The 12,610-nt window shown below is 52.4% G+C and overlaps 5 protein-coding genes across 5 annotated transcripts; 2 read left to right on the top strand and 3 right to left on the bottom strand.

The window, feature by feature from the left end:
* Positions 1 to 613: 613 nt before the first annotated feature.
* On the bottom strand, positions 614 to 2,556 carry M431DRAFT_508589 (hypothetical protein). The gene has a single exon (XM_024919133.1). The coding sequence runs from the start codon at positions 2,283 to 2,285 to the stop codon at positions 1,002 to 1,004; it is 1,284 nt and encodes a 427-aa protein (XP_024774861.1). The 5' UTR covers positions 2,286 to 2,556; the 3' UTR covers positions 614 to 1,001.
* Positions 2,557 to 3,825: 1,269 nt separating this feature from the next.
* M431DRAFT_520440 (hypothetical protein) lies at positions 3,826 to 6,125 on the top strand. Its single transcript, XM_024920427.1, has one exon. The coding sequence runs from the start codon at positions 4,093 to 4,095 to the stop codon at positions 5,893 to 5,895; it is 1,803 nt and encodes a 600-aa protein (XP_024774860.1). The 5' UTR covers positions 3,826 to 4,092; the 3' UTR covers positions 5,896 to 6,125.
* Positions 6,126 to 6,318: 193 nt separating this feature from the next.
* On the bottom strand, positions 6,319 to 8,367 carry M431DRAFT_85356 (hypothetical protein; the record flags this gene model as incomplete). The annotated part of the gene is made up of 2 exons (XM_024923544.1): positions 6,319 to 8,010; positions 8,107 to 8,367. The coding sequence occupies 2 exons, from the start codon at positions 8,365 to 8,367 to the stop codon at positions 6,319 to 6,321; spliced, it is 1,953 nt and encodes a 650-aa protein (XP_024774859.1).
* Positions 8,368 to 8,673: 306 nt separating this feature from the next.
* Positions 8,674 to 10,857, bottom strand: M431DRAFT_508585 (hypothetical protein). Its single transcript, XM_024919132.1, has one exon. It carries the CDS (start codon positions 10,729 to 10,731, stop codon positions 8,764 to 8,766), a length of 1,968 nt encoding a protein of 655 aa, XP_024774858.1. The 5' UTR covers positions 10,732 to 10,857; the 3' UTR covers positions 8,674 to 8,763.
* Positions 10,858 to 11,151: 294 nt separating this feature from the next.
* On the top strand, positions 11,152 to 12,551 carry M431DRAFT_495397 (hypothetical protein; the record flags this gene model as incomplete). The annotated part of the gene is made up of 3 exons (XM_024917351.1): positions 11,152 to 11,290; positions 11,359 to 11,626; positions 11,693 to 12,551. 3 exons carry the CDS (start codon positions 11,152 to 11,154, stop codon positions 12,549 to 12,551), a joined length of 1,266 nt encoding a protein of 421 aa, XP_024774857.1.
* Between the last annotated feature and the right edge of the window lie 59 nt (positions 12,552 to 12,610).

Genomic DNA, 12,610 nt, shown 5'->3' with positions numbered 1-12,610 from the left:
TCAGCCCAGTCCAGCTCAAGCTCAGCTCAGGTGTTGCTCTGCTGAGGTTTTTCTTCTCTCCCCGGAGAGATGGAATGCGACTCGCTCGCACGAGAACAAAGGGCCAGCCGGCATGTGGAAGCGTAAATGACCTACAGCAGGGTCTCGTGCGCAGAGGGGCATCCCTGCATCTGCATGATGCCGCGGGTCTCGTCGGGCGCTTTTGGTTGGATTGCGAGGGTCCCTGAGATGCTGGAGAATCGGCACTACAGCAGCTTGAGATTCCAGCAGATCCAGCCCAGTGCTGTGCTGCTGTTGCGCAGCTGCGGCAGAATGACGCGGTTGCCGCCAGGACCCCTGAAGCCACTGGGCAGCCACTGGGAACCACTGGGAGCTACCGAGAGCTACTGAGAGACAAAAACAAAGGCGGTGTGTCGGCCAATGACATCACTGGCAGCGGGAGCTTTGCAGCTATGTCGCTACTGTATGACCTCCATCTTTGGTGGCACAAACGGCATCCATCTGCTATTAGCTGTCCGTGCTGCCGTACCATGGATGGCACCACGCTATCTATTGGATGCCATATGCAGCTGTTGTTCATGTATGCATGTAGGATTCATGTAGAAATAAATTGCCGTGCATCACGCTACTCTCTCGTTAATTAATTAACATTCTATGTTTTCCCACCTTGTCTATTATGAATGAAGGTATTAATCCTATTGCCCAAGGCAGTTGGTTCATGAACATAGCGAAGCAAGCAGTAATAACGCTGTAAATATGTCCAAATTCTCTAAGGCGCCACGCCCAGTTACCAAACTTTCCAACTAAAAAATGTATGTCCCATCAACCCAACACATCATGTTATACAATACAAAATAATCCCAAAAACAGATGCACACCCTTTTAGATAAATAGTCGCAGACCAAGTCTTTCCTCTATCCAATAAAGACGTGGCATGATATAGAAGCTCTATGCCTTCATGACTCTCAGCGTCTCACCTCAGCACCTCAGCCCCGACGGGCTTATTCCATAGAAATGACAGATCCGTCGTCAGAACCTCCAATCACATCGTCTGAAAATGCCACTGTCTTTGTCGATGTTGACTTGCGGGACGGCTCGAGCACATCTCCATTCCACGGCTTGCATTCTTTGACGTGCTCTCCACACCTTAGACAAGTCCAGCCCTCACCTTCTTCACGGTCTAAGCGTGTTGCGATACACACAAAACAGTAGATGCACCCGCATGGAATGGCCTCGTAGGGATTGGTAACGTCCGTTTGCGCTGACCCAATGACGCCGCTAGATGCTGCCGCTGCCATGATTTCCGACTCGGATGATGCGGCGGCGTTCTGATCCTGATAGCAGATGGCACAGGTTCTCTCGGGCAAGAAGCCGAGCTCGCCGTTTGAAGAATCACCCTTTTGAGATGTGTTCATGATGTCTTTTGTTTTTCGCCAGGTGCGGCTCAACCATCGTCGCCAGCGGTTGACCCCAATCAGGGGCAGTACGAATAGAAGGAATTCGGTAAAAGCATGCCACACCAGCTGTCGGTTGAGGTATTCAAAGGAAACCTCGCGGCTGACATGGCTTGTAGGAGGTGCCAGCCGCATGCGTAGAACACGGTCGAGAAGTGTGCGATACTGTCCGCGGAATAGGAACACCAGGAAGGAGACGCATGCCGCAGCCGAGTGCGCCGTTGTCAGTGCGGTTGTTAATCGAGATAGCCTCTGGACTCGAGGGCTAGGGTCGCTGTATCCATCGTCCTGGTCCACGAGCCAGTCCTCCCACCTGGTCCAGGCATATTTTCCAAAGACCGTTACCAGGCCGTATAGTGACTTTTGTAGCCTCGTCGGGGGTGACAGCACGGGGCCCCCTTTTCTGGCGTCGGTGTATTTGAGGTTTTGTAAAGCCGCTCCGTACGTTGCATCGTTATCCCAGACTGTCAGTTTGAACAGGATGGCCCTCAGCGCCAGCTGAATCTCGGAAGACCAGTCGTCTTTGAGATGGCCGCCGGCATAGTATCTGAGGGCGTCGCCAACCTGCCCCTTGAGGAGCTCCAGCAGCTCTTCATCCAGGAGCTCGGCATCAACCTGCGCAACGCGGAACGCAGGCCGGGTGCTCTCTATAGACGCGGCTGCATCCCAGACACCGGCGAGGCGATTGAGGGGGTATGGTAGACGCTGCAGCTGGTTGTTCACGCGAGACGATTCGCGCTGAGCCGCGATTCGGGCTCGTTGTTCGGCTTCGCGGGCCGCTCGTCGCTCAGCGACGCGCTGTTGGGCTTGGACGAAGCTCGAGTCGTTCATGGAGGCGGCATTGAGTGTTGAATCTGTGGATGTGGAATCGGTCGTGTGTCAAGACTGCATGCTGAGCGCGATGCAGCTGAGAGATGTCGAGATGCGATTATGAAAGCTGACTGACGGACGAGCCGAGGTCTAGCTGGGGTGGCTTCGGCTCGTGGATCTCGGTGATAGGCCGGGCCCACCAGCCGTGATTTAGCACTGAAGGCAATGCCTAGGTTAGAAGTTAAACCGGCATCGGGGCAAGCACATGGATTGGAACTGTGTAGTATTCCGAGTTACTGTTTTTGCTGTTTGATGATATACGATGTACCAGAGGGTCACGAGCTAAGCAATCGAACGCTCAAATGCTCGTCATGTGATGCGGTGCCTTCTTGGGTAGGATGGTGTCGATATGAGAATTGGTGTGGACAGCAGATCCCACCCACACGCTTTTGCAGATGAAGGCCCCTCCTCGCGGGGTTTTTAGAGAGGAAATCCTTTGGAAATGATATCGTAACTTTTTATGCATGTTTGCTGTTTCATGTTCTTTTATGCTGGTTCATCTGTCGCTTGAAAAAAAGGCCATCTCATGGTTATTTATGGTGCTGACCAAGCACACAAACAAAACATCTTGAATCAACCATCTCACCTTAGTAGTCAGCCACAAGGATGCACGAGATCGGGTGCATTACCACATGGCCGGTAAGACTTTTTCATGTGCCAGTCAGACACATGGCTATAAGTGCTTACAAACGGCCAGATTCAACAAAATGCAGCAAGAATCCATCATATCTAGTCGCCTCGGATCCGAGTGAAGCCTACATCTTGCAAAGAACAATAACTTGTACAAGGATCACCGTCTATACATTCTGCCACGAGTGGTCATCTTTGAACCTAGGAATTCACTGGATGCGACCGCCAAGAGGATTACCGCGTTAAACCAAAGAAACATTGCATCGGTCCAAGGAGAGAGACAAAGTTGTGCCTCGATCTACCTATAATTTACGCGCCAGGTTAAGCATGAAGTCCACAGTGAGCAACAGCCGTCTCACATACTACTGGGAACAATACGAAATCTCGATTTGCCTGGTGCTCGACACTTGACAACCTTGATCCCTCTTTCTATATATATTTCCATGCAGACAAAGTACTATCCAAAAAGCGACATGAAGACTCTGGAACCCCTCGAGCAACGAATCGGATTGGTCGACGTCGCAGAATAATAACAGTGCAGGCATTAATCTTCTAAGTGCCGCCCCTCCACACTCTCCAGCTCTCCATACCGCACTAAAGCAGCCAGACCCGCCTTCGATGCAGCCTAGCTGGACCGGGAGCTTCATCACTGCAAATCCACCATCTCCATCTCCTTGATTCATCAAACGGCCGCATCTGCCTAGTCGCTGCTCGAGCTCGTGCTTGCGCTTGCGCTTCTTCCTGGAGCCGCTGCTCTTCTAATTCGCCGTCATCTGTGTGACTCATTGCCCGTCGCGACGCGATCCCGCCAAGTCACGTCCATCGAAAAGCACTTTATATCAACAGCTGCTGCCTCGTGCGCGATTGCGACCCCGGCCTCGCGATTCACGCTTCGGGCTTTGTCTGGAAGCCCCGCGGCCGGCATTGGATTGCGGCGTCTAGCCTCCGACATAATTCACGACATCTCGAAGGATTGGGTCGGAGATGAGAGATTGATTGTATCCATCAACAAACTCCAACACCGCCACCTCGATCCATCAACACAACAAGCAGCTACAGTACATAACCGTTCCTTATCGCCCAACGATCACGCCACTGGACCTCTCCCTCTTTTCTCACGCCCGACTTCCGACACAATATGGCACCGCGCCGACGAGAAATCCCCGCCGAGGGATCATGGCGCCTCGTCGACGGTGAAAACGACAGCTTCGACACAAGCATCCTTGAACCTCTGCCCGGTGAAGACTTCAGCCCTCCGTCAAGCGCCATGCCCTCTTCTGGGTATCCCACCCAGGAATCTTTCTCCCAGAGTCAAAACAACATGAGCTTCGCCTCTCAGGACAGCATTCGTGACTTTGCCAATTACCAAAATGACGAGGACGTCATCTTGCGACAACCGTTCCGCCCTACGCTTCCCTCAAGCGCTGCTACATCGATGCAGCGTGCTTCTTATCCGCAACCCGAAATGCCACTCCGAATGCCTCTCGTTAAAGCCAATAATCTAGTTGCGAGCGAAGCCTCACGGACTGCCAGAACTACCGATGATGATAGCGAAGAGGGTAGCGTGTGGGATTCCGAGCGAGAGCAGGCCCCTGCCAATTGGCACGAAGACCAGGAAAGAGAATATGCCAGACTTTTGAAGGAGCAAAACGAGGCTTCGCTGAATTGGGGCCACGCCAAACCAGGCTCATCAGCATCCAGTTCCTCCGAGAGACTGCTTCAAGTCTTCCGCTACACCATAATACCCGTCGCAATCGTCCTGGTTGCATACCTCTTTCATATCAATGGCGTATCTGTCCAGGACGCCCGCGACAAGGTCCAATCATTCTCATTTACATCTCTACAAGATATCCCGGGTGTTTCCAACTTTCAAATTCCGTTCTTCGAGGCCGAGACATCTCAACGTGCTGCTGCTTCTTCTATCGACTTTACAAGTCTTATGGAGGTTCAATCTGGATTTGAGAGTGTGCTGGATAAGAGCGCATATGGTCTCTCCATGCCCCTCGAGCTCAAGAGTTCAGAGATGGCTACCCGAAACCTAAGAGCTCTCCTTAAAGAGACCGAAATCGCCGCTAGAGAAGATTTCATTTTGGAGCTCAACGGCTATATTGAAAAGGTTGGCAGAGCAGGCTCGGATTTGCAGACATTTTATATCCACATTGGGTCAACCGTTGATTCCATCATCAATATTAACCGTTGGACCCTACGCCACATCAATTCCCTATCTATGGAACCCGAGGCACCCTCATTGCCTCCAGCCATAGCTTGGGCCATCCGGCCGCTGAGCCTATTCAGAACATCAGAACAAGCCGGAAATGATCGGGCTCTGTTGGATAAATACTCTGAACATGTCTCTCTCGTTCAAGAACGGTTGGGAAAACTCCTCGATGAAGGCAAAGCCCTCTTGTTGCTCCTCCACCAGAGCCAGACACAGCTGGGCGTCATCAACGAACAAGCCGAACAACTCCCTGGAGCAAGAACCGCCAAGCCCGACTCGCTGCTCTCATCCATCTGGGCCTATATTGGAAGCTTCATGGAAGAGCCGCGCAATTTCGATGAGCAAATTGTGTTGCTGAAGAAGGTGGATGCGCAGTACTCCAACACCATCTCTCATCTCCTCTCCCTGATTGAGGAGCTTAAGGATATTCAGCTATATCTGGGTGACTTGCTCAACCGCAATGAAGATTCTTCTGATGTTTGGAGAGAAGGGTCCGGAGAACCAGTTCAGACGACGTTGAGTGAGCAGTATGAAATCATCAGGAATGCGGTAGAAAGGCTTGAGCAAGCGAGAAAGAGGACTGCCGAGGGCGAGACGGAAAGCGAGGCGCCAAGTGAAGCAGAGCATAAATCACAGAGTGAAGCAGAGTACGAAACACAGACTGAGGTAGCGCACGAAATGCCCGGCGAAACAGACGCCGAAACAAGCGATGATCATATTTGATGCCAGAAACAAGAGCGAAGCGAAGCGGTAGCAGGTTTTTCTTTTACTGGTTTATAACATAACGAGAACATAAGGAGACTATCTATATTCCCTATCCCTATCTCTATATTCCCTATCTTCTATCTCCTTTCTATTTTCTTTTTTTCTTTTGTTTAGGGCTATTTATTCATCTCGCAATTCTGTAAGCATGGCTGTTTGAGCGCCTCAAGGCTGCGAGATGTCGGGATCTTTTGTACACTACAAGGGCGTCATTGGGTATAGACATAAGTCATGGAACGGATTGCATTCAAATCAAATAGCGAATTTTAAGAATTAGCCAAAAACCAATGGTTACTAGGTAGTCTTCTTGGTGCATTCGTGTGAATTCTTGTGACTTTGAAGTTTGCTATTACAAGCTATCATGTTCCAAATCGACCATCATGGTCAAGATCCCCTATTATAATCGTCGTCGTCATCGTCATCTTCTCCCGTCCGCCTCTCTCGCCCTCTTTTCCTAATTACCAATGAACTCGCTGCCACGCTCTCCCTCCACCCCCTAGCAGGATTAATCGGCTTCAAGAATCCATCCACATGCACCGCTCCGAGCATCTCGTCCTCACTATCCCACTCCTCATCCTCGTCTCCCCGCCCAGGATGCACAAGCTGCATATGCCGCCGCAGATTCTGTCTCCTCGTGAAGCCCGTAGCCGAGCGCTCGCACGTAGGGACCGGGCAAAGGTGGAAGCCTGCCGAGGAGCGGGACCTCGATCGGGATTTTGACTGCGAGCGATTCCTAGGCGTTCCGTTCCTAGGTGTACCGAAGGCGGAGGACGCTGAGTGAGGCGAGGAGCAGCCGCGGAAAGGGGACGAACTACGGCCGCGGCTTGAGAGGCGGGCCAGCGACGCCTGGCGAGAGAGCGTGTTGCGAGATGAAGCAGCAGTGGCGGCACCCGCTTGGCTATCTGAATCTGAATCTTCGTCCGAGCCGAGCTTGATCTTCTCCGGCCGGTACTCCATCGTGTGAAAGGCCGGTGCTCTAGAGGCAGGCGCCTCGTCCAGACGCCTCATCACCATGCCTTGGCCAAATAGATTAGCGCATCGCTTTGCCGTCCGGGCAATGACCTGAGGCGAGAAGCCTGCCAGGGCAGCGGCGCCAACAACGTCGCTCCAGTCGCGGAGACCGAGCCTGCGAAGCCGCCTCTCTTGGGCGCTGTCCTGCGGCTCGATGCCCAGCTCTTCCTCCTCTCTAAGGAGGGCCTCTTCGCGCGCCAGCCTCTCATCGCCCTGACGAAGCCATTCCTCAAATGCTGCGTCTCTGTCTTGTGCTACTGTCGGGAGTCTTCTGTGGGATTGGCGTGCGATGCGAATAAGCATCTCTTCGTGCGTCTCGCCTTCGTGAGGGATGTGGACTTTTCGTGGACGGCCTCTTTTGCTAGCTTTCGGTGTGATGGCGCCGTCTGGATGAGGCGAGGTTTCTGTCCCTGTGAGGTGAGTGCTGCGAGGGCGGCCACGGCCACGCTTGGGGCCGGAAAGGGCATCAGATTCCGAGTCGGAGGTTGCTGAAGAATCGGATGCATAGTTTGTGGTGGCGATGCGGGCGTTGTGGAGGATCTGTAAGGTCGAGTCTAGCTGTGAAAGTATGTGTCGAACAGATGGTCGAATGATTTCGTAAGATAAATCGTCGTTGGAAGACATAACAGGTTCCTTTGTCCCTGGTATCTCTTCCTTCTTTCTTTTTGGTAGTGCTGCCTCATCTTCGCCCCCCTCATCATCAAGCATCATTTTCTCATCCTCAGAAGATGGACCTAATACACCGGATGTGTCTTGGCCTTCTCTCTGAGATTCGCCTTGATTCAAAGGCGTCACATCTGCTTCGATAGAAGCAAGCACGGTTTTTCTCTGCTCTCTCGCCTTGCTTTTGTGAAAACGCTCCCCAGCCAGCCTCAATATCGTCGCTCCCAGCTCCTCATGCAGCTCAGAGCTAGGCATCCGTCGCTCCGCCTTGCGAAATGTAAATCTTCCATACCCATCTTCATCTTCTCTCCGAATGTGCTTCTGCTGCGGGACACGACTTTCGTTCAACGGCCACGCTGTCCAAACTCGAGGAGGTGCCCATATGCCCTGCTCTCCGTTTTCCTGTCGCCCAATGTCAGTCCAGCGCTCTAGCCATCACTCATGAGTCAAGAGACAGGTGATGCGTCAGTCAATGAGATTGATGCAAGAGAAACGTACCAAGGTAACCGTAACATCCTGCGCAGTTTGAGAATCTCTTCCGCGCCTCTTCAACGCATATGCGTTATACAAGTGAATCGCCAAATCTTGACCTTCGACAGCCTCCATCGATTGCCAGAGCCGCCGCTCCTCCGCCGTCAAGCGCTGCCATGTTCTCTGGGTTCCTGACCATCGGTTTGGTCGGTTATCGTGTAGATCTTGGGATGTAACGGATGCGATCTCGTCGCTGTCGAGATCCCATTCGGGAGAGCTTCGATCCATGCCTTGGCCGGCAATCACCTCACCATCGACAGACGGCTGCTTCGTAGCATCAATGAGTTAAGTAAGGCGTATGAACAATTAAATCCTAAATAATATCATAGAACAAGTTTTTAATCGGTTTCGTGCAAATGAAATGAATGCTTAATGACAATGTTGATGAAAAGTTGAGGTTGAAGACCGTGGTGAAAAGTATAAGTTCACGTGCTAGGAAAATTTCGAGTCCGTAGTCCTCATTAACACAGCGCCCTCACACATGTCACATCAATCCCGTAAGCATCACTACGCCGTTTCTAAATCTCAAAACATGTTCGTATTAAAGAGAAATCCATTTTATTTTCATCGCATATACGCCGTTGAATCCTATTTACTAGTGTATTAAACAGTACATCCCGAAAATTACGCCTTGCCGTTGGCCTTTTCCTTTTCCAGCTTTCTCCTCTTGGACCGCAGCTTGGCATCCTCTGCGCTCTTCTTGTTGTTTGTGTACTGCATCTGCTCAAAGAGCTTTCTCTTCTTCTTGCTCAGCATTCCCTTGGCTCGATCCAAGTCTTCGGCCTCTTCACGGGCCTTCTTGGCAAGGGCCTTCTTTGCATCCTCCTTGGCCTTGGTCTTCGGGTTAGCAGCCTTTGAATTGACTGTCTTGCCAGACATCTCAGCTTCAAGCTCAATCTGTCGCTGTAGGGCCTCATCTGCGTCCTCATCTTCATCTTCATCCTCTTCCTCCTCGGCTTCATCTTCGTCGGCCTCGGCCTCTTCCTCATCTTCATCCTCATCATCCTCTGCAACATCCATGCCCTCTACAGTCTCATCGGCATCAACCTCTTCATCATCGTCACCAGCCTCGAGAGCTTCGCGCTCAGTCTCCTGCTCCTCAAGAGACATTGTGGGATCGTAGGCTCCCTGCACCTTTCTGACAAAGGGACTCAGATGCGGGGGCAGTGATGCACCTGGCGCATACACATGAGGCTCTTTCAGCTCACCATCGTTGACAGAGTCCCAGACCCACTGAGGCTGGATGTATATCCGGCCCGGCACACGTCTGTTGGCTGCCAGCTTTTGCGCCGTCTGGTTATCCTCGCCATCACCCTCCTCATTCATTGAAGCTTGTATCGGGGGTCGGTCGACGATCTGGTGAGTGATTGATGGGTCAAGCTCATCAGTTGTGAAAGCGCCACCTCCGAGCACGGCATCCCAGCCGACACGCTTGCAGCCGAAGGACTTGAGGATGAACTCTAGGGGCTGGCGGGGAGTCTCACGGGACAGGTAAATTGTGAAGTTTGAAAAGAGGTTGTTGGGGGTAGTGCCAGTGTATGATGGCTGGGGGAGGATATCGCCTCCAGGAGCAGCGGGCTCGAACTTGTCAATGGCACCAGCGGCGTCTTCATCTGCCTCCTGAGTGTCTGCCATTGAGGCGTCGTCATTAGCAGCACCATTTGTCATGTTCTTAAGAACCTTGTTGACAGCAGCCTGGACCTTGGGGTCTGGCTTGTGGGCGACGTCCTCCAACTTGCTCTGCTCTTCGCTGCCAACCAGAGTCTTGCCTTCCAGGGTAAAGGCACCAAGCTCGGCAGCATCCTCATCCTTGACAGCATCGAACTTGGGCGGGTACTTGAGGCCAATTGAGGTATAAAGCCTGAAGTTGACAAAGCCGAGAAGTGTCATGTAGAACTCGACAAAGGTTCCCATGATGCGGAAGTCGACATCGCCGACGATTCTCTGGTTGAACTTGTACGGAACCAGCCACAGAACCTCCTCGCCCTGGATGTTTGCCTGGTAGTAGATACCCTTGATAGACAAGAAGGACTTTGTGAGGCTCTTGGAAACAATGAGATAGTGCTGGAACTCGAGGCACAATCGCTCGCAGCGGGCAATCATCTTGGCGGGCACCATGGAGGTCGAGGGCAGGTTGGCAAAGAGGAAGAGCATAGAGAGACAGTCATCCAGATCCCTCAATGCGTCGACAAACGTCGGGTAGCGCTCGCGGACAACATGATCCAGAGTGTAGGTCGGCTTTCCGGTCTTGTCTGGTCGGCTGGCATTGCCCTCCAGTCGAGCGGCATCGCTGACATCTCCTCGGCCCAATGCTCTTGAAATCTTCTTCTCGAGAACCTTGTGGTCGCGGAATTTTTGCACCAGCGGCTCGTGAAGAAGATACTGAATGTCCTTGGTGTAGTAAAAGGTGGTCGAGGCAGTGGACGACTTGGAAACCTTCTTCTTGCTGCGAGGCTCTCGGGGATAGATGCCCTTCCAAATGCAAAGCTTTCGGAAATCGGGGAGACTGAGCTGCAATTTTCGGATCGCCTGGTTTCGCGTCACGAAGTTCTTGGCCGCACCGGCCTGTCCCTTCTTCTTTATCCGTGCCATTGTGTCGACTGTTGGCGATTTATATGGCAAGGTTTTGATGCTCTGTGGAAAAAATCCGCGGGGCAGTAAATCAATCGCCAATTGTTTGAACTTTTTTTCTTGCTACCAGGCCGGAAATTTTAATGCCCTGCGCCACCGCCTAGGCCGTTATCTATAACGAGACTAGCGGCCCCAGTGGTGCTTCACCGCCCAGCCCACTTTCAGCCACTCACGAGCCACCCACCAGCCACTGTCGAGACTGCCTGTACCTTGCAATTAGAACAGGCACAGCTCTGGCCAGGCGACTGCTGTGATTGGCCAGCAAGGCTCAACTGCGGCCAAGTGGCCTCGATCCTGGTCCCTCCAATCCGCCGAGCTTCAGCAGAGCCCATCCCAAAGATCCTCCTCCAATATGGCCTAGGAGATGCCATGTCGACCAACATGACTTTGCAGAGCAAGGTCGGCGTCTTCGCTGGCGCCGCCTTGCTGAGACTCGTCCTGTCCACCGCCTTCCCCAGCCTGCCGGATCTGCTGACGGGCCGCGTCGAGATCTCAACCCCCGTGACGAGCTTCAAACGATGTAAGGCGCATCGCAACTCCCCCAGCCGAGAGGCGGCATTGAGTCCGGTGCACTGACTGTTTCCTTAGTGCAGGAGGGATTGTTCCTGTATAGCCACAATGTCTGGCCCTACGACGGCGGTGTCTTCCACCAGGCGCCGCTGCTCCTCCCTCTCTTCTCGCTACTCCCAGACGTCGAGGCTTGGCCCATCTTCACGTCCTTGCTATATATCCTCGTCGATCTTCTCAGCGCATATGCGCTCCTCGTGATCGCAGATTCAGGAGAGGCCGGCCAGTCGAAACACTTTGCATCTCCTCGGCGAGCCAAGAGATCATCAGGGCTTCTGGTAGCTGCGGCGTAAGGCTTCCCTTCTATAAAAGCTGACAGAGCATGGAATCAGCTGCTAACTTATAGGCCATATAGCTTCTTATTCAACCCATACACCATAGCCACTTGTATTGGCCGATCGACCAGCGTATTCACAAACTGCGCAATTCTCTTCGCCATTGCAAAAGCTCTGTCCGGTTCTCCTTTCAATGCCATGGTCGCCATCTCATTCGCTTCCTACCTTTCCATGTACCCGCTTCTCCTCCTCCCACCTCTAGTTCTCCTCGCGTACGATCGCCAATCCGAAAAGCGACGAGTTGATTCCGCCATCCAATTCTCCATAAGGGCTATTCTCATTGCCGCTGTCTGCATCTCCCTCCTGCTGGCCATGTCATTTGCGCTCACAGGCAACTCGTGGGACTTTTTAGCTCGAACATATGGTATCCAGCTCACCTTGTCCGACCTGACTCCCACCGTCGGATTATGGTGGTACTTTTTCATCGAAATATTCGATTCTTTCCGGGCGTTTTTCCTTGCCGTCTTCTGGCTACACCTTGTAATATACGTCGGCGGCCTCTCGATCCGACTGCGCACTCAGCCTCTGGCCGTCTTGACGATCCTCCTAGGCATCTTTGCTGTTTTTAAGCCCTACCCGTCCATCGCGGACACAAGTTTGTTCCTCGCCATGCTAGCACTGTTCCGACACTTATACCCCATTATGCGATACACTTACGTCGCCTCTGCCACCATGCTCTACGCGACCTTTCTCGGCCCTGCATTTTACCATTTGTGGATATACGCCGGTAGCGGCAATGCCAACTTCTTTTATGCCATTACCCTGGTGTGGAGTTTAGGCCAGAGTCTGTTTGTGTCGGATTTGACATTTGCAGTCCTAAGAGATGAGTGGGAAGTTGAGCGACCAGAGATGGTGGGCAAGGAGATTCGGCAAATATAGAGTGGACGCGCTTTGTCTCACAGGAGTTAAATAATAGATGTAAACTGAATATGATATCC

Source organism: Trichoderma harzianum (assembly GCF_003025095.1).
Source record: "Trichoderma harzianum CBS 226.95 unplaced genomic scaffold M431scaffold_6, whole genome shotgun sequence".
Classification (NCBI taxonomy): Eukaryota; Fungi; Ascomycota; class Sordariomycetes; order Hypocreales; family Hypocreaceae; genus Trichoderma; species Trichoderma harzianum.
Note: the sequence above shows the minus strand (reverse complement) of the source record. Positions and strands in the feature narration are given on the sequence as shown.

Bases quoted from the DNA above. Each gene is read 5' to 3' on its own strand.
- M431DRAFT_508589 (XM_024919133.1), bottom strand. From the start codon at position 2,285: ATGAACGACTCGAGCTTCGTCCAAGCCCAACAGCGCGTCGCTGAGCGA.
- M431DRAFT_520440 (XM_024920427.1), top strand. From the start codon at position 4,093: ATGGCACCGCGCCGACGAGAAATCCCCGCCGAGGGATCATGGCGCCTC.
- M431DRAFT_508585 (XM_024919132.1), bottom strand. From the start codon at position 10,731: ATGGCACGGATAAAGAAGAAGGGACAGGCCGGTGCGGCCAAGAACTTC.